Source organism: Xiphophorus couchianus, chromosome 20 (genome assembly GCF_001444195.1).
Source record: "Xiphophorus couchianus chromosome 20, X_couchianus-1.0, whole genome shotgun sequence".
In the NCBI taxonomy this organism is placed as follows: domain Eukaryota; kingdom Metazoa; phylum Chordata; class Actinopteri; order Cyprinodontiformes; family Poeciliidae; genus Xiphophorus; species Xiphophorus couchianus.
Window position 1 is genome coordinate 18,271,330 of NC_040247.1, and position 19,982 is coordinate 18,291,311.

The 19,982-nt window shown below is 37.3% G+C and overlaps 1 protein-coding gene across 3 annotated transcripts; it reads left to right on the top strand.

The window, feature by feature from the left end:
- The first annotated feature begins 143 nt into the window (after positions 1-143).
- Positions 144-12,654, top strand: os9 (OS9 endoplasmic reticulum lectin). 3 transcript variants are annotated; one of them, XM_028002085.1, is made up of 15 exons: positions 144-337; positions 707-889; positions 2,362-2,425; positions 3,050-3,126; positions 3,417-3,515; positions 3,771-3,972; positions 4,179-4,346; positions 4,452-4,570; positions 5,138-5,186; positions 5,360-5,442; positions 5,538-5,741; positions 6,396-6,591; positions 6,956-7,123; positions 7,484-7,593; positions 10,237-12,654. In XM_028002085.1, exons 1-15 carry the CDS (start codon positions 188-190, stop codon positions 10,372-10,374), a joined length of 2,010 nt encoding a protein of 669 aa, XP_027857886.1. In that variant the 5' UTR covers positions 144-187; the 3' UTR covers positions 10,375-12,654. The 3 variants fall into 3 exon arrangements, with proteins under 3 accessions (XP_027857886.1, XP_027857887.1, XP_027857888.1); XM_028002086.1 differs by having other exon boundaries at positions 5,363-5,442; XM_028002087.1 differs by lacking the exon at positions 6,956-7,123.
- The last annotated feature ends 7,328 nt before the right edge of the window (positions 12,655-19,982 follow it).

Consider the following 19,982-nt stretch of genomic DNA (forward strand, 5'->3'; position numbering starts at 1 on the left):
TGTCCCAGTCTTTCAAACAAACGCACCTCGGAAACGGAAAGCCCGCTGACGGACAAGAATGTAGTCCAATGACAGGACAGGATTTATGTCAGTAACCAATCAGCGTCTACCATGTCAGGCGTTGTGTGTTTTGTTGCCAGTGGAGCGCCTGAGGGAGGAGGCGGTGGTTACGATCAGAGGGTTAACGATGGCCGCTTCCTCGGTGCGGTGGCTGAAGAGACTGTGCCTTGTTGTTTTGATATGTCCCCTCTTTGTCTCAGCCTTTTTGAACCTAGAGGAGCTAAATGAAATGAAATACGGGATTCAAATTCTTTCCGACCCCGTCATTTTGGGGCAGGTGAGTCAAGGCGTTTCGGACGCTAACGGTAACATGTAGCGCGTTGGCTAGGATGAAAGCTACTGTTTTTAGCGATAATGTTTTTGTATAGTAATTGTTAACGTGTGCTAAGACTGTTGGTTCGTTTGGATTTCGGACATTTTCTTAAATCCTAACGTGAAGATTAACGGAGTAGTTGTGAGTTTACATGCGCAGCTCACTGCAACAGCTGTCACTACATCTTTTACACAGGTAGCTTCTCTGTCTCCACTGTGTTTCCATCACAAACACTTAACTGTTTGGAAACCATCAAGATAGCTTGCAATAAATCAACGTTGACTGTTTGTATTAAAAGCTAAAACTGTTGTTGGGGCTGTCTTCTTGTTGTAGACCAAGACAGAGGAGGTCATGATGGTGTCCAATAAATACAAGCAGCTCTATGAATGTCGACTTCCAGCCCAGGCAGTCCGGTTTCATCAGGATCCAGCTTCTGAACCCGACTCGCAGGGCTACACTGGACCAGACATCCCCGAGCTGCTGAGGCCAATGCATAAAGTCCCTTGTCTTGTGAAGGTTGGTGCTTAAACGTATCCGTGTCTTCCTCTGCTTATCTGTGTAATCCAGTTATCAGATGCTCAGCCTGTTAATTAATAGAGCGATTAGAAAGCGTTTGTCTCAAACTACAGCACAGTGATAGTGGGTCACAGTGGAGCTTTTGCAGGAAAATAGTTTATTACATGTGCTATTGCACATATTGCTCTTACACTAAATGTTTGTGATTTTTACAACGTTACTGCTTATACATTTTTTTTATACAAAGTTGCCTCAGTGTAATCGGAACTGCTTGTTCTGTAATTGCACCGCTACATCTTTGGATTTGGTTACTATTTCTACAAGATAACACTATTTCCTGCAACCCGAATTGTTTTACTGTTACTTTTATCTTTAAAACAAAATGATGCAAGGTTGGCAGGCATAATGTTGCTTTTCTTTTATTGGAAACAGTACATGGTATCTTAGTATATAACACAGCTTGGAAAAATCTGAAATTTGGTTGAAGTCTTTTACAGATCCAGACAATTATGGAAAAGCAAAAAGTCTTGTGCTGTCAGATTTATATTCTCTGTTCTTTTTACCTACATGATAAACATCTGAATTTCCAAAAGTAGGTTGCTCTACTTTGGAAATTCTAGTAGTTTTTGTATTTAAAAAATACACACAATCTCCATAACATAGATTTTCATAATCTATTGAAGTAGGTCTGGATTTCATTTGCATAACTGTCTTTGTTTTTCATTGAGTTTCTTTCAGTTCCACACTAAAAATCTACAGATGCAGATACATTTCCAGGTTAATTGGATAGATTAAACTTCGTTAAGAGGACAGGTTTTGTTGATTTGTTAAAGAAAACAGTTAACAGACTGTGTTTAATTCACACATCTATTCATCCATCAACTATTAAGCCATCTATCTGTCTACCCAGATTGATGTCTGCTTTTGCACGGTCCATGTCTGCCACAAATTTAAATATGTTTTACATTTAAATCAGGGAACAAACATAAACACAGAAATCATGAAATTTCTATAAGGATTCTAAAAGGGAAGAATGTTAAGAAACCTCTTTTTAAGTGTATGCAAGATTACATTTTAGTCTTTAGTCATTAAGGTACGCTATGGGAAAAAATGTGGATACAAGCACCTTTTGGAGAAGTTATGAACTAGCAAGTTTAAAGTTGTCAGCTTTTAACAACAACAAAAAAGGAGGTTCTGGGGCGCCAGATCCACCCTGGATTCGATTCCCGACCTTGGAATCTTTGCTGCATGTCTTCCTCTCTTCGCTCCATCCCCAGTCTGGCAACTAGCAATAGAGACTACAAAAACGAGCAAGTTTTGCAGTGAAGAAAAACACAGTCGCCAGCTTTTCCCCAGTTTTACAAGAAGACTTTCCAAGTTCACACAAAATAGATTTTTATTTCTCTGTGTTCTGATGACAAAAGAAATGCCGCATTGAAAACTGCATAATCTACTGTCTTTGTTTATTGCAGACAAAGGACTGGTGGACATACGAGTTTTGTTACGGTCATCATATTAGACAGTATCACCTTGAAGGTAAAAACAATTCATTTCTTTAACTGATAAGCATAAATGTAAAGTAAAAAATATATATTTTTCTCCGACCTAAATTTTTGAGACTTTTCTGAGTTAAACCAGGGTGCTCCTCAAGTGTTGGTACTCTACATGTTTTAGATTTCTCTCGGTGGTGATGACTACCTCCCTAAAGCATGCTAATGTTCTGCAGAGGCCTGCTAAAGAGCCACCATTTGATCCACTTGTGTTGATTTAGAGAGAGAACTAAAACATGGAGGACACCGGCCTTTGACTCCAGAATGCTGTAAACCAGAAACTCTTCTCTCATAGCCTGTTCTGTTGGGTTATAACTTGGTGTCAGTTCCTTGCAGGATCGTGTTTAAATCATTCAGTTGCTTTTTTTCTTAGAATTGTCAAAGAATATGACAGACATTCTGCTTCAAATGATATATGAATGTTTGGAACAAAGTTCTGAGATGCCACCAAACATTTATTAATAATCATTAATAATTAAATTTATTATAGTAATGTTTGTTTGAGCTCTCATGTTAGTGTGCAAATATCTTGTTCTATATGAATGTTTTGTTTTCTTTATAAACCTACACTGCCAATAAAACGTGTTTGACAAATATGTTTTCTTCTCAGACTCAGAAATCAAAGGGGATGTTCTCTTTCTGGGATACTATGAGTCTGAATTTGATTGGAACAATGAAACAGCAAAGGTGAGACTCACTTTTTCTTGTATGAATTGCATGTTGGATCACATCTAAACAAAAGTTTTTTTAATGAAGTAGATGTGAAAAAATTGTGAATACATTTATTAATTGTAATTTTTGTTGTGGAAACTGTATCAGAGACACGGCTCAAGACAAATGCATCCCAGAGTTGTAACACGATAAAATAGGAACATAGTACATTTGATACTTTTTCAAGGCACTGAGTGTTTTGTGTGTTTCTTTTTTAATAATCAGCTCTTACACATCATATTACAACATATCTCTTCATCTTGCAGGCCTCTAAACAGCACAAACTGAAACGATACCACAGCCAGACCTATGTAAATGGGTCCAAGTGTGACCTAAATGGAAATCCTAGAGAGACTGAAGTCCGGGTGAGACATCTAAATTTACAAAATGATTGTAATCGGAGTAACCCAAGTAGTTGTGGTCAAAAAGGGCTTGAGTTCTATTTGCAGTTTCTTTTACATCCAGATTTATTTCTGTGTAAAACTGTGAGCTCGATTAAATAAACACACCTTGTGTAACTTTCAAATGTTTTTAGGCTTCCCTTACAATGGGCTTAGAAGTTCCTTTTATTCTCCTGCATTGTCACAATCTGACTCTAGTATTGATTCTACTATTTCCAGTTTGTATGTGAAGAAGGCTCGAGTGACTACATCGCCCGTGTGGACGAGCCACAGTCGTGCCGCTACGTGTTGACAGTTCACACCAGTCGCACCTGCCAGCATCCGTTTCTGCAGCCACCGTCCTCCTCCAAGCCACAGGGCATCGTGTGCCAGCCGGCTCTGAGTGCACAACAGTACATGGATTATGTGAAGGCTCAAGTCTGTGAGTGAACAGAAACACCATGTTCACAATGCAGGTTCAGATGGGAACATATAACATTTTTTTTGCTTTGTATTGGTGCATTAATAGCAGTACAGTTATATGAAGTGAAATAGTTGCTCTAATTTATCCGTTATTTACAAGTGAAAAACATAACAGGGTGTGTGACGACATATCTGTTGCTGCTCTGTTCCTCTGACTGTTCCCAGCGGACACAAAGCGTAAAGTGGAGCAGATCTCCGAGGAGCTGAAGAATCTTGATGAGATGCTGGCTGGTAATGAAGGTGCAGATGGGACAGTGGAGGTAACAGCAGAGGAGACCACTCCTCCGCCAAACAGCTACCAAGATGTGTCAAATGGTAAAACGCCAACTTCAGGTACTTGGAGTATATTTTTTAGTTACATATATTAAGATTACATATTCAGAATGCAAAGTGTAGTATTTTTCTTATTTAGAAGGATGTCTGTTTTCTGTTTTTAAGCGGGAAATTCTGACGCGTCTGAAGACAAACCATCAGAAGAGACGGATGATGCCGAGTTTTGGGAAGGAGTAACAAAACCTGGGAAATTAAAATCCACAGCTTCTCGTCAAGACAATGAGGTACTGAACTATACAGTTTAAACATTGTATAAACAAGATTAAACATTGTGGAAATTCACAAGTTTTTATGATAATTTATTACGAGTTTGTTGCAAATGTTTCGTGAAAATGGTCAAAAACGTTGGGTTTAAGAGCTGCTGACTCCCACCTGTAGGTGGTAGTCTTTCTTACCTCTGCTACACTGCTGCCAAAGCCTTTATTGATGTCAAGTTGTAGTCTGTGACTGATATGACAAGCAACAAAAGTCACATTTGCATTTTTGCTACCTTGACACTCTAATTTTCCTTTTCTGTTGTTTGTTTATTTCATTTGTCTCAGTGCACACTCCAAATCTTCAGTATGATACCACAGGCAGACTGTATCAGATGTTGTTTGTACTATAATATCTTTTAATCTGACTAAAACACATAAAATCATTTGACAAACAACATTTTCTAATTATAGAAACCGTCATATCTCCTTTTTAAAAAGTATTTTTGCACTTCCATTATTTACCACTAGTGGGTGTAATTTCTCTATTTCTATTGAATCTTTCACAATCTTAACTAAATGTTTCCCTTTTGAAAGGTGGCGAATGGTGACTATAACTCAGTGGCAGACAATGAAGCAGAAGAAGGTACTGTTTAAAGAATGAAGAGTATAATTCCTTACTGTTCAGGTCACTGCTTTACAACCATAAACTTTTAAACATTTGCTGTTATATGTTTTACTTTGTAACTTACTTCTTAGAACCATATGTGTCTAAGTACCCTGTGGTCATTGTTTATGTGATTTTATGTTTCCCTTAAGCAGAACGATTCAACTTTAAAATCATCACAGACCCAGCAGATCTGATGAAATTTGTTCAACACCTTAAGGAGAGCAACAGGAAGGTCAGGACTTTCCCCACATCTCGTTTTCTCCATTTCCTTGTTTTTTGTGTGGTGCAATGAACAAACTTTCTGATATACAAATTCTTTTGTTACAGAAAGCAGAAAACCAGGCTGAAAGTAGAGAAGAGAAATCAACAGGTGACAGGCATCCAGGGAAACTCAGCGGGGAGGCGAGAGATGAAGACGAGAACTTGCTGGAGGAGTTCGAGGATGAGATGGCCGACCTCTCTGTGCCTTCTGAGAAGATCGAAGAGATAAAAGAAGAAATGCAGAAGGAGTTTGACAACATCATAGATGAGGTTTGAACCCTAAGATAATAGATTAAACACAGCAGACAATTAAGACCCAAACCGGGTTTTTTTCTCCCAAATGCGACATTCATCAGATTTGTTTCTCACACATAAGTCTGATTTTTCCACCCTTCAAAAAAATTGAATTGTGTGATATGTATCTGATTGTTTTCAAAGTGTCTGAAGTCTGAACAGTCATGTTGCACTTTAGGCTATTGAGGAGAGACATGCATCACAATTCTTCTTCCTTTGTGTTATGTCATCTTCCATTGCTGAATGACTTTAAATTGAAGTATTTATCACATTTTAAATGTAAAAATACTTTATCGATCTCAAAGGAAATTTTGACATATAATAGATCCAGTTTCTAAATGAAATTATTTCAATAAATAAATATTGCTGTAACTCATATTAATTCACTCGCACACTTTACTTTACACTTGCTCTGCGACGTTCACCTTCTTCTGCGCATGCGAGTCATTTTAGCGTTGTAAGACGTAAGAAGTCCTATTGCAGTCGCATCATTCAGTAATAATATGGGGACAAACATTTGACTTAAAACATAAATCGTAATTGAGCATCAACATTTGTGAATGTAGCCTTAGAGATCTAATTTGTGGCATTTAAGTGAAACTGAATGTCGTCATTGTGTTTGTGTTGCAGGCCCAGCAGGTGCTGGAAACAGAGGGCCTTAAAGGAGAGTTTGATCGTACTCAGGCAACACAGGCTCTGGAGACGACTTTGGATAAGTTGCTGGATCATCTGGAGGAGAAGGATGTTGAAGACGCCCAGCAGCAGAAGGTCCAACGGACCAGTGACCCGAGCAGAGGCAGCCCCAGCCTGGCTCCTCAGCAGCCAGGTAACCGTCACGGGCCTGAAGCCCTGGGCCGCCGTCTTCCTGTGCATGTTTGTCATCATCACAACCATTCATGATCATCTATAATGTAATTATATTCTTCATCTCAGAAAACGGAGAACGTGATGCAAAAATTAGAAATGGTCTCAGATTAAACTCTTAGTCAGTTTGTGGTCTTTTGCTGCTATTAATTTAGATGTGGGTGACTTAGTTTTCATCAATAAAATCAAAACTGAAATGAATGAAAGCAAACCCATTTACCTGAATTCGCCGCGCCACAGAAATGTTACTGAAAAGGTTGTTTGGCGCCTCCGGCTGATGGGTTTTGAGGTGAATTGTCTCTTCTGTCCCTTTTTTGTCACCTCAGACCAAGCAGCTGACGACCACGTTAAGATCAAAATTACTAAGTATAAGACGGGCAGCAGCCCTGATGGTGAGGTCAAAGTTCAGGAGATGGGCGAAGGAGACCCCCAGTGGCAGCACATAAAGGACGTGGTTAAAGAGCAGCTAGAGAAGGCAGGACTAAAGGCTGAAGGTATGAAGGGGCAGTGCGGCTATACACACAGCCTTTTGTCTTTTCCATCGCCTGTCTTTAGCTTTATTGCTATCTGTCTCCTTCTATCTTATCTTTACATCTTTTATAAAAATTTTCCAAAACAGTTTTGCCATCAAAATGGCGACAAATCCTCTCTATGCTTCTTCAAAAGGGAAATAGATTGCAGCTGTATGCCAGAGCTTATTTAAAAGATAATTGGAGATGAAGGGTTTGTCATTTCTGTGTCTCCTTTCATCCACTCTTCTGTTCACTCCATTCATTCTTATTAATCTGTCATTCAGCTGTGCTGCTCTTGAACTATCTGGGTGATCGTGTTTTATCCTTGTGTCCTTGTTAAAGGTAAAATTGAGGTGAAGATTTTGACACGAAAGAATGCAGAGGATACAGGCGATCAGTGGCTGACTGAAGAAGACACCAAGTCCTTCAGGGAGCTGCTCATAAACCTCTTGGTAATTTACCCATAAGTCAATGTGACCTAAATGCAAACACTTTGTTTGAAACCGGCTGTGGGGTTTACAGACCGAGTCAATAAATTCGATTATTATTGAAAAACTCCATTTAGTTTCACAGTGAGTGTCTTTGTGCCTCTAATGATCTTTATTTCCTTCTGGAAAATGCACTGATGACGGAGCATAGAATTTAACTTTATCTTAGCAGCAGTTACGATAAGATAAACATAATTTATGCAGACAAAAATAACTTGAACAGCTTTGACTTTGTATCCAACATTTATGCTGATCTTAATCACAACATTTTGCTATTGTATTTCACCCAGGAAAATCTAACGTTACAAACCCTCAGAACCACCTGAGGTTTTCTCTCGGCTTAATTTTTATAATTCCTAAAGTGAAAACTGAAACATAAAGTGAGGCCATATTTACCATGAAATTCGAAACCTCCAAGACCCAGATTAGACTCTAATCAAGTGATCTTGACTCCAGTTTTCAAATTAGCTTTTATCTAAGTTGAAACAAATGTTTATTTAATGCCCCTTTGGATGGAGAAAGTCTTTCTATTTTTTTTTATTATCAATAAATGGTTAACCATTATGATTTGAAATTTCCTGTTGGGCTTTTACGACATAAGAGCATGTGACTGTATAAAAGCTTTTATTTGTTTTAGTGACTGTCTAAAATTCCCCAAACTGCAATTTGAGTTTGAAACATTAGCAGCTTGTGCAAATTTAAAGTAAATGCTTCTCCCATAATTCAGTCATAACAGTTAAGTACAAGACCACAGCTGGCCTCTTCAGATCACGTTAGCTCCTGTTGTCTGTTGTTGCAGTTTCTGCTGCTTTGATGGGAATCTGAATTGAATTGTAAAACTTTCTGAAACTGGCTATATTGAATTATAAAACATAAAATTGTTCAAGATAAAAGGCATCTGGAATGAAATAATCATTGTCTGTTTTGGTAAAATAGCAGCTTTAATAGAGTTTAAGCGTTCCAACTGAATAACCCTGAGGAAAAGCATGGCACAATAATAATCCATTAAAACCCCCCCCAAAAAAAACAGAGTGAAGGAGGTAATTTATCAGTGATGATTGTTGGGTTGGTGCTTCTATCCAATCAACTCAAAGTTTACAGTTCCACGCCCAGGTTTCACCTGTGTCCAAATTCATAGAGGCAGAACTACGTAACATCCCTGATTCAGATTGCAAATTATAAAGCATCTTTCTGTGGATTATTCTGGTTTTCAGCAATCCTTTATTTTATTTAATAATGTATTTTATTTTTTAGAGAATAGGCAACTGTAAGTAGATCCTAATTCCTCTGACTGAGAGCAACTGAAGGCTTTTGTTTTTTGAAGTAGTTGGTGGTTTTTTTTAATCTACAAGCTGACTGATACAGGTTGACCCCGTTTGCGCACAAAGATGATTCTGCTTCAGCTTCAAGGTTCTTGTCCGGGCGCGTTGTGCAGAGTTCCTTCCCCTTTTCTCAGTCTGTTATTGCTGACAACACAGTGAGATTTAAAACTTGTAAAAACGGAAATCTTCTCTTATTACGGCACTTTTTAGGCATTACTTGGCCTCACATTCTGTTAATCAGAGAGCTATTTTAGTTTGTTTTAACAGGGCTACCACTAACTTTTTTTTAAAAGGTAGAAATAGTGGTTGGTGTTCTCCTGTGTAACATTCACCACAGGGGTCAAACTCCAGTCCCTTAAGTCCAGTGTCTGGCACACCATGTCTGGACCTAAAGACTTCGCTGGCATGCCAGCGAGGTTTGCTAAGGCCTGGTCATTAAACATTTCTTTTATGCTTGATTCTGTTTTTTTTTTTTTTTTTTTGAGTGGTCATTCACACTACTAAATCCTACAGCGGTCAGACTTCTGTGTGAACAGTCTAGGACCACAAAGCGACCCGCATGTGCAGAAAAGCATTGTTTACCGAACCACTAATGGATGGTGCCATCTAATGATTGATTTGAAATCAATCATTAGATTGATTTGCCATTTTTGTTGGCACCTGTTACCAACATTTTTGTCAAAAAATTACAACACGAAGGAAGTAAATTAAGAAAAAAAAGCACAACTAATAGAGATTATCTTTTGTGGTGCATTGGTGCAACATTTGTGTTGGAAGTCTGCTTGGATGTGGAGTCAGACCAGGAGCGATGGGATTATGATGATCTGTGCTGCAGTGACAACTTCTTTCATAAGTTCATAATCATAATGTTCAGCCAATGTTTACATCCAGATTTAATGCTTCTGGATTTTTCTTATGATGCATTTCTCACAACAATGATGTAAAAGTAAAATGCGAAATGACCGTTCAGGCGTTTGACAACAAATGGATAATTATCCGTTGCAATACCACATATGGAAGTGGCACAAATCCTAATTTTTGGGGGGTAAAAGATCAGAATTGAGCCATTGAGACTGCCATGTAAAAATCACATGAGCAAAAAAAGCGAATTTGGTTTGCGTTTGCCAGTGTTTGCTGTTGACTCTGGAGTCTGCATGGCGCCACTCCTCTGTGTTGTACCAATAAGCTGGTAGAGATTTAGAAGCATGCACTTTTAACCAAATTTTAACTTTGCAAGTAAAATAACACTGGATCTGTCTGATTAGTTTTTTGTTTTACTCCACAGACTGGAGGCACAGAGGAGGTTTATAAAGAGCAAAAGAGACAGCAGGAGCTTGAAAACAACTACAGGTTTGTATGGGGAGAAAGTCAAGAGGAAACCCAGTCATCGAGCACGTCGGACTCGGACGATGTGGACATTTGAGCTCACGGTGTACATTCACTGCCCCTGCTGCGATGAACTCCTGTGGAGACCAGCAGGTGGAGGGACTATAATTGTTACCACAGTTTGTTTGAAAAGCTTGACCAATTATTGCTGTTGAATCTGATAAATGGTATGTAACTCTGCTGTTTGCACATTTAGAAAATAATTTAATGTGAACTGAAAAGGCAATAATGTTGGTGTCTGCAATAGACAACATTCAGATGCTGCACAAAGTTTGTGTGAGCTGCACTTGTGCAGTTGAATGAAGTTATGCATTTTCCCGTTTTTGATGGGATTCAGTTTATAGAAGGCCGACGGAACCTGATGACATGAGGCGAATATGTTTCTAGAAACATTTTCTAGCTTCACTGAACATTTACATCAACTTCTGAAGCTGCAACCAGTTCTGCGCTGTCTTCAATGCTGCCATTCACTTCACAGTTCTTACTTGCTAATTTATCAGACGTGTGAAATTCTGTACCTTGGACTGCATATTTGTCATACTGAAAAGTATACGACAACAACAACAAGCAACGTTAAATCCTGACAAATTTAACAACAAAAGTCACAATTATTCACAGCTGTATCTTTTATTTGTTTTATTGAGTTTTATGTGACATATCAACACAGTGCAAAGTCCAAAGTGAAAGGAAATACACATTGTATTCAGAGGTGTTTTAGTAATTAAAATATAAAAAATGTGGCTTGCATTTGTATTTAGTTTCCTGAGTTAATATAATATTGATCCACAGTTTGCTTTAATTTTCTATTCAAGTCACTCCATCAGCTTGAAACATGAAAATAGCTTGAAATCAGAGGGAATGGAGTGGCTCTGTTAGTCTTGCTACAGTGTGTCAATCATATTTAAGTCTGCACTTTGGCCTGTTGTAAATCTTTAATAAGTTAGAGCGAGGTCATTTTATGGTGGCTTTGGCTGAAGGTTTAGGGTTGTTGCTTTACTGGAAGCTGAACCTCTGCCCCAGCCTCAATGCTTATGCTTCCTGCAACCAGTTATTTTTAGTTTTAGGATTTTCCTGTTAGTATATGTAGCTCCACCACACTTCACATTAACTCTGCTCTGTCCCTGCAGTACAAAAGCATTTCCACAGAATGACGTTCACGTCACATTAATGTTGTGCTCGTTGTGATGTGGGGTGTCAGTTTTCCATCACATATTGTCTAAAAAATTAAGTTGTAGTCTCAACTCAGCAGACCACCTTCTCTCACATGTTCACTGGCCTTTGGTGTACATTAAACAGAGCTTCATGCTTCTTTTTTTAAATGCTTTTCTTCTTGCCATTTCCATAAAGGGAAGTCTTGTGGAAATGATGACTTGTGGTTGTCTTGTCAATACATTCTCCCACCTGAGCTGTGGATGGCTGCAGCTCCTCCAGAATTACCAGATTAATGCTGTGTTTGCCGGACCTTTCTTGGCTGTAGTTGTGCAGCAACTCTTCTGTTTTCGGATGACTTCAATGGTGCTCTGCAATGGGTATTTTGTAACTTATCTCTGCTTTAAATTTCTCCACAACTTTATCTCTGACACGTCGTCTGTCCTCTTTTTCTCTTCATGATGTTTGTTCTCAACAAACGTCTGAGGCCTTAAGAGAACAGCTGTATTTGTAGTGAGATTAAATTACACTCAAAACTGTGTACTAATTAGTTGCTTGTGTTTTTATTTAGGGATTTTAAAGTAAAAGAGGTAAAGCACTTTTCAGATTTGTATTTGTAATATATAATTTGAAATCCATTCACATTTGTCTATTCCTCAAAGGTTTACAACTTGGTGTTGATTGGTCACTTAAAATCCCAATAAAAAACCTTCATGTTTGTGGCTGTAATGTGACAAAACATGAAGCCGTTTAACAGATATGAATACTTTTGAGCAGCTCTGTATATGTGCACAAACTCTTGCCCCAAATATGTCTGATTTTTCTGCCAAACACAAATTAAAGGAACTCTAAATGGTTCAATGAACCATTGTCGTGCAACAAGGTTTTCAAAGCATGTGTGTTTTTATTTGTTTGTGACAAAGATAGTTAATTTATATTAATTTAGCAAAAAAAAAAACATGCCACCATTTTCTGCAAGGTTCATCTTGTGAAATGAATGAATTCAGATGTGGATTTAAAGGGCTGAATTTGTATAGTTTGTGAATAATTCTGCTTCTTGGAGCTCTGTTTGTACATAATTGTTGTCAATTATACATTAAATTGTTTCTGTTGTGTTTTAACACAAATTAAGTGGAGAATAAACTCCTTGAGTAAATGTGTTTAACAATACAGTCTCTGTGCTTTTGTTATATAACTCCAAATTATGTCATGGTGGAATGGTATTTTATGTAAACTGTGGTTTTATCGCCTGGTAAGTGCATTCAGGTAATAGAGGTGTGTTTCATTACATAGTCACTGAATAATCGAGGAACCTATCTTTGTTAGAACTAAAGAGTTTGCTGACTGTCAGCTAGAGTATTTATAAAGCAAACAAAAAAAAGTAATCTGGCCAAATTGCTTTAGTTGTTTGTAAGCTGCAATAATTGCACAAATATTTCAACATAGACTTGTGCATTGATGTCCAATTATCTCCTAAATTTTAGTGTTTTTGCTAATGTGTTCTACTTTGCTTTTTGGTTATTATTTTTAATGTCTGGGTATTTGTACTGTGATAGGCACAGCTTGAAGTGACGGTCTTAGTTCTGTGTTGTTTTTCCATTTAAATGTTGAAAACAGGCAAACTAGCAGTCCAGACACGACTGACTGTTAAAGCACGTTTGCTTTGTAAGACACAGGGGTGCCGCCAGGAATCTTGGGCCCCCTGACAAAAAATTTGATTGGGCCCCCCCTGTGCAGCTGCTGTTACAATTTTTTGAGTCTATTTGACCCATAAAAAGCATCAAAATTTTAAAGGCTTGCTTTCTTTGGTTCAATACTGATACTGGCACAATATTTACTGCTCATGAATTTAACATCCAACAGTCTGCATACAGTATGCAAGTAGGTGGCTTAAATTTTTTCTATTAGTTTTAGATTACTGAAATATCTCTCCCCACAAACAACAGTCAAAAGCAACGTGCAAAATACACATAAAACAATCCAGACTTCTCAATAAAATGCAGTATATAACTTTAATAAAAAAATATGTTTTCTCCATATTTATTAAAGCTGTCACCATGTCGTGACAGTTTGTCATGAGACAGATAATCTGTGAAAACATCAATCTCTTCCACCTCCTCCCTGAACTACTATTACTGGGTAAAGTAATGCAACATTCTGACCAAAACAACCAATCAGAACCAGGAGGAGGGTCTTGGTGCTGTCAATCACCCTCATTCACTCACTGCTAAATGTGCTAATGGTGGAGAAACAACATATCGTTACAGGAAATCGTTTATCTGCCATCATTGGTAGCTATGCTAACTAGATTGAGGACTGGTTGTTTCTAGGGAACTGGGAGAAAGCAGAGGAAATAGATTTTTCACAGATTATCTCTCATACCATGCTGTCACAACATAATGACAGTTTTAACAAATATGTGAAAAAAAATATTTATAGAAAAGTGACATACTGCAGCTTTAATTTCACTCAGGAGGGACGTGGGCTAGAGCTGCTGCTGACTGACTCATCTGTTCTTAAGTGGTACAAGGTACAAGTTAAATATATCAATATGTTGGTAATTGTTTTCCTTAATTCATTAAATGCTAGTGAAATAGCTAAGCTAATTATGTTAAATGGTTGATAATCTCACACAGTCTACCCGCCTCGGAGAAAATCTGGGTTACAAATTGACACTCTTACCTTTTTCTCTCTCTCCCTCTCTCTATTTTTTTTCTTGAAAACCTGATTTTATAATTTTTCTTAGTAGCATAGTATCTGCCACAGTCTCTCTTGTCTTGCATTGACTGCTGCTGAACACCGTCACCGTCAAGCGCTCCAAGCAGGAACGGACCATTTCCTGCAGATCCAGGAGGGTTCAGGGCAAATATGAATGTCTGCTTTTTGGTCTGGGAGTGGGAACTTAAATTTTTACTGCTAAAAACAATCTTCGAAAACACAATATGATTAATTTTGTAATTGACAGGGCCCAATTTTTTTTTATTTCTATGAACAAAAAAAAAAAAAAAAAGAATAAATTGTGGAGGGCCCCCTGTCGGTCAGGGGCCCTTAGAGTTGTCATAACGCCCCCCAATTATGGAAGTAAAATATGTAGATTAGTTTTATTCAACCCCAAACACTCACGGTTGGAACTGACTCATTCAAACCCTAGTCAATAAATTAGAATATTACTAAAGCTAATTTATTTCACTAACTCCATCTATAGGTGTTTGCAAGCCTTTATTTCTATGACTTCCCATTTAATGAAAACACTAATACATCTGACAAATCAAAAAAAAAAATTATACAGAAATTTTTGTTTAAAGAAGAGTATGTTTCATACTTATTTTCCGAAACATATTTTTAATCTGACAAGTCTCTTTGAAAAGCATTACAATTTATTGGACATGCCTGTAAACTTTTTTTTTTTTTTTCTTAAACTTTATTTATTGTAATAAACAACAATACAAATGTACTGTGAACAAATCTCAGGAAGATAACAATAATTTACCAGGGGGAGCATAAAATAAAGCAAGAAGATAAGAAAACGACAATAAATATAAATATGTATAAAGGAAATAGCACAAATTGTGATATGTGTGCCAGATGTCACAGTGCATTAACTTAAAAGATAATCCAAAATTCCAAGTTGATTACAAGCCCGTATTGTTGATTCTGCTTTTTGATTAGTGGAGGAATGAATTGTTGATAAATAATGTTTAAGTTCGATCAAAAAAACTAAAAAATTTGGTTTTTTCTTCAAAAATTTGCATTTATGTAGGTGAAATTTAGCCTTAATAATTAGTAAATTGATAAGGAGACTCTTTACATTCATTCCTCCATTTTGTTGAAATCCAAATAAGACATTTTCCCAATATAAGTGAAAGCCTGCTGAAATTTTGGAATCAACAAAGTTACAAAAATGTTGCCAAAATATTTTAGAATGAGGGCACAACCAGAACAAATGAGTGACCGATTCTGGGCAAACAACACAGAAGGAACAGTTCACATCAATGTTAGAATTGAATTTCTTTAAATAGACTTTAACGGGGTAGATTCGGTGAATGAGTTTAAAAGAAACTTCCTTTATCTTGTTAGAGAGAAGAAAGTGATTAGGGAGCAGCCAGATAAATTTCCAAGACACAGTAATATGAAAGCGATTCCAATAATGAACGACCACAGGAGTAGAGGTCACGTCCTTCAGAAACAGGGATCTGATTGACTTATTATTGTTACAAGGAAAAGGATTCAAACAAATTTTGCCAACAGGAGAATGTATGGGAGATAAAATGGGAGAGTGATAAACGATTCTCGGCTTCTGCCGAAATAACATACAGATCTTTGTAGAAACGGCACCAAAGACTTTGGCATATTCTCCAGGAGAGACAGGAAAACTGAACTTACAGAGAAATTCTTCATAAGTCAACAACAGACCATCACTGCTGAACAATTGGTCAACCAAAACAATGTTATTATTAAACCAAGAATCAAAAAATATAGTTTTCCTCTTATATAGAATGTCCTTATTATTCCAAATAAAGTATCGGTGAGGAGAGAAGTTATGCTTGTAGATGAGTAACCATGATAAAAAGGCCTGCCGATGAAAATTAGAGAGTTTAATTGGTAGTTTCGTTATATCAAAATTACAAATTAGAAAGAACTTTAGACCACCGAATTTGGAAAAAATATGAAAGGGTATAGTATTCCAGAAAGACGCTGGAGAATAAAAAAAATTACGGATCCAATTTATTTTAAAAGTATTATTTAAGATAGAGAAAGATAAGCAGTTAAGTCCTCCGTTTTCATATGAATTCATTAGAGTAGATTTTTTAATATAGTGAGTCTTATTTTTCCATATGAAGTTGAATAGCAGTTTGTCAATTTCCTTCTCATTTTTATTGTCAATGTCTAATGACTGTGCAGCATAAATTAGTCTGGAGAGGCCTTCAGCCTTTGTAAGCAGAATACAGCCACGCAAAGAAAGATCTCTAACTAACCATTGATTAAGTCTTTTTTTAGTCTTTTGAATTAGCGGGTCGAAGTTTAGGGAGCTTCTTTTTATTTGATCCTTTGTGATGTTTATACCTAAATAAATAACCTCATTCTTAACTGGTATAGCTTCAATTGAGGCTATAGAACAGTCCTTAATGGCCATTATCTCACATTTTTTAAGGTTAAGAGAAAGACCTGAAGCTTTGGAGAAAGGACCAATTTCCTTAATAGCTAAAGAGATTTGGCTCTGGTCTTTTAAAAATAAAGTAGTGTCATCTGCCAGTTGTGTTAAAGTAACCACTCTATCAGCAACAGTGATCCCTTTTACAGGACCAGTTTTAATATGATCGGCCAGAAGTTGAGCCACTAAAAGGAACAAATATGGGGAGACGGGACAGCCTTGTCTGATTCCTCTGCAGAGGTTGAATCTAGGAGAGGAGCCGTTTCTTAATTTGATGGAGCTGTTGCTGTTTTGATATAAGGTTTTAACAACAGAAGTAAAGAATTTCCCAAACCCAAATTTATTTAGACTCTGAAAAATAAACTCATGTTCGACCGTATCAAAAGCTTTATAAAAGTCTAGAAATAAAATAAAACCATTATCACAAACAAGATCAGGATAATCTAAAATATCTAAAACAAATCTTATATTATTTGTGATATGCCTATTTTTCATAAAACCGGATTGAGTTTCATCGATAATTGAATGAAGGACAGATTTTAATCTTTTAGCTACAACTAAAGCAAAAATTTTGTAATCATTGTTAAGAAGACAAATGGGACGCCAATTATCTAGAAGTAAAGGGTCTTTTCTTGGTTTTGGTATCAGAGTGGTTAAACCCTGAGTGAGGGTTGTAGGGAGCGAACCGTTTTCTATACTTTCATTAAAAACTTGCAAAAGAAAGGGAGCGAGGTCGAACAAAAAGTGTTTGTAAAACTCAGCACTCAGGCCATCAATTCCAGGGGATTTGTTCATTTTGAGATGTGAGATGGCGTCCACAATCTCTTGTAAAGAGATTGACTCTTCACAGCATTCTCGTTCACTATTAGAAATTTGATTAACTGATAAATTGGTCAACAGGGCATCAGCTGAGGCCTGACAGAAGTTGGAGAGATAAAGAGTTTCATAAAAGGAACTGCAATATCTAGCTATATCATCAAGGTTATCTGTAACAACATTGTTAATCTTTAGACTGGTAATAGAATTAGTGGTTGAATTGTGTTTTTCTAGATTAAAAAAATAATGAGTGTTTTGTTCTCCCTCTTCTAACCATTTTCTCCTTGATCTAATAAACGCACCTTTACTCTTATTAATGTAAAAATGATCCAATTTAAGTTGTAATTCAGTTAACTCTTGTAGTTCGAAGTCATTTAAATTAGAAGGATTCGACTGAGTGAGTTCAAATATTCTCGTTACAATTTTGGTTTCTTCATTTCTATTTGTCTTAGCCTTGTTACTACCAAATTTTCTTAGAAATTTTCCAGATTCAAATTTAAAAAGTTCCCAATTAATACCATAAAGATTATCTGCTTGAGCTTTATGCCAGAAGAATTTCAATAATTTGTTTATCTTTATAGTGACCTCTTTATAGTTTAATAAAGAATTATTCAATTTCCAGTATGAAGGAGAATAACTAGAATATTTACCATCTGAGAGTGTTATAATTATTTCAACAACTTTATGGTCCGTAAGGGGAGTAGGTAAAGTATTAACAGTCACAGATTCTTTCTTTATTGAATCTGAGATCAGCCAGAAATCTATCCTAGATTGTTGAGATAATGACTTATTACTCCAGGTAAATAAATAGTCATGTGGATGTTCAGTTCTCCAAATGTCAATTAGATTAAATTTTTCCATAAAATCTTTAATAGTCGGGCTTGAGGCATTTGGTCGACCAGGAGGCCATTTATCAAGGTTACCATCCAGGACAGTGTTGAAATCACCTCCCATAAGAATTATAGCATTTGGCCATTTTTTTTAACCATTCTATAAGGATCTTTTCAGCTGTGATAAACAGCTTATCGTTATCTCTTTTATTATTGTAACCATAAATATTGGCACAAATGAAATGACGATTTTCATAGAAAAAGAGTTGAAAAATAAAATGACCCAGCGAATCACATTCAGTAGAAATAATATTCCCATTAAATCTATGTTTTAAAGTCATGACTCCTGCAGAGCGCTCAGACCCATGAGAAAGCCAAACAGAATTGCCCCACTGGGATTTCCAAAAAGTAACATCATCAACTGTAGAGTGACATTCCTGAAAAAAACAGAAATCAGATTTAAAATTTTTGGCAAACAAGAATAATGCTTTTCTTTTTAACATATTGCGCAACCCCCTGGCATTACGAGAAATAAGCGAAAGAGATAACATATAAACAACAGAAAAAGTAACTTAATGAATGATGGTATCTATAGACGACATAAACACCGTGAGTCAGTACCTTATTAAAGTTCCAGATCTCAGTTTGCAACCTAGGGTAAAGTTCCAAAATAGTGGACCCATCAATGAGAATAGACTTGCAATTATTCTAGCATTGGAGTAAACACTGCGGGTATCTCCACCCCGTTGATAAAACCACGACCTCCTACGAAGTAGGCAGATTTTCCCTCTTCACGAGCCTTCTGGATACATGGCCAAAGCTTCTGCCGGGATTCACGGTCTTCTTTACAAAGGTCTTCGGTGAAACGGAGACCATTTCTCTTCAGGAAGTCATTTCCCTTAGCCGCTTTCCATATGGAATCACGACATCTCCTCGCAATGAAGCGAATGATGATAGAACGAGGGCGGGAGTTGGCAGCGACCTTTCTACCAACTCGATGAGCGACATCAATGAAGATCTGAAGCCTTTCTTTATCCTTCGGAAGAATCTCCTGGCACACCCGCAACACCTCCTCCCGAACATCCTCCTTCTCGGTCTCAGCGACTCCATGAAGTCTGAGGTTCCAACGACGACCATAGCGCTCCATCTCAGTAACACGGATTAAGCAGGACGTTGTATCTTTTTCATTGCGCTCCACTCGTTTTTCCACTGAGTTAATTTTCATTTTAATATCCTTGATTTCTTCTAGCATACTTCCCAGCTTTATTTCTAAAGCATCACTTCTCGTGTTGATCAGGTTAGCAAGCATAGCAATAGCATCATCAGGATTTGAGTTGCTATTTGTTCATAACATATTTGGAAAAGGCTTCTTGGCAACAGGAGGCTTACTTGGAGTTACCGGGAGCGGCGGGAAATCCTCTTCACCAATCTCCGGTTGGAGAGCCGGACCGACATAGTCGTGGTCTTTCTCATCAATACCAGTGCAGGTTTTTTCCAACTTGCTGTGGTCACTAGTTCTTTTTTGGGCTGTTTTAGGCATCTTCCCGAGAGTAAAGTAAACTTACAAAGTAGAAAAGTACTCGACTGAGCGCTCGTACACTCAGGAAAATTGCAGAATAAGAGTGCTAGCACTGAGAGCACGGCATAGAGTGACTTACGCTGCCGCCATCTTTTAATCTTGCAGTGAAAACATGCCTG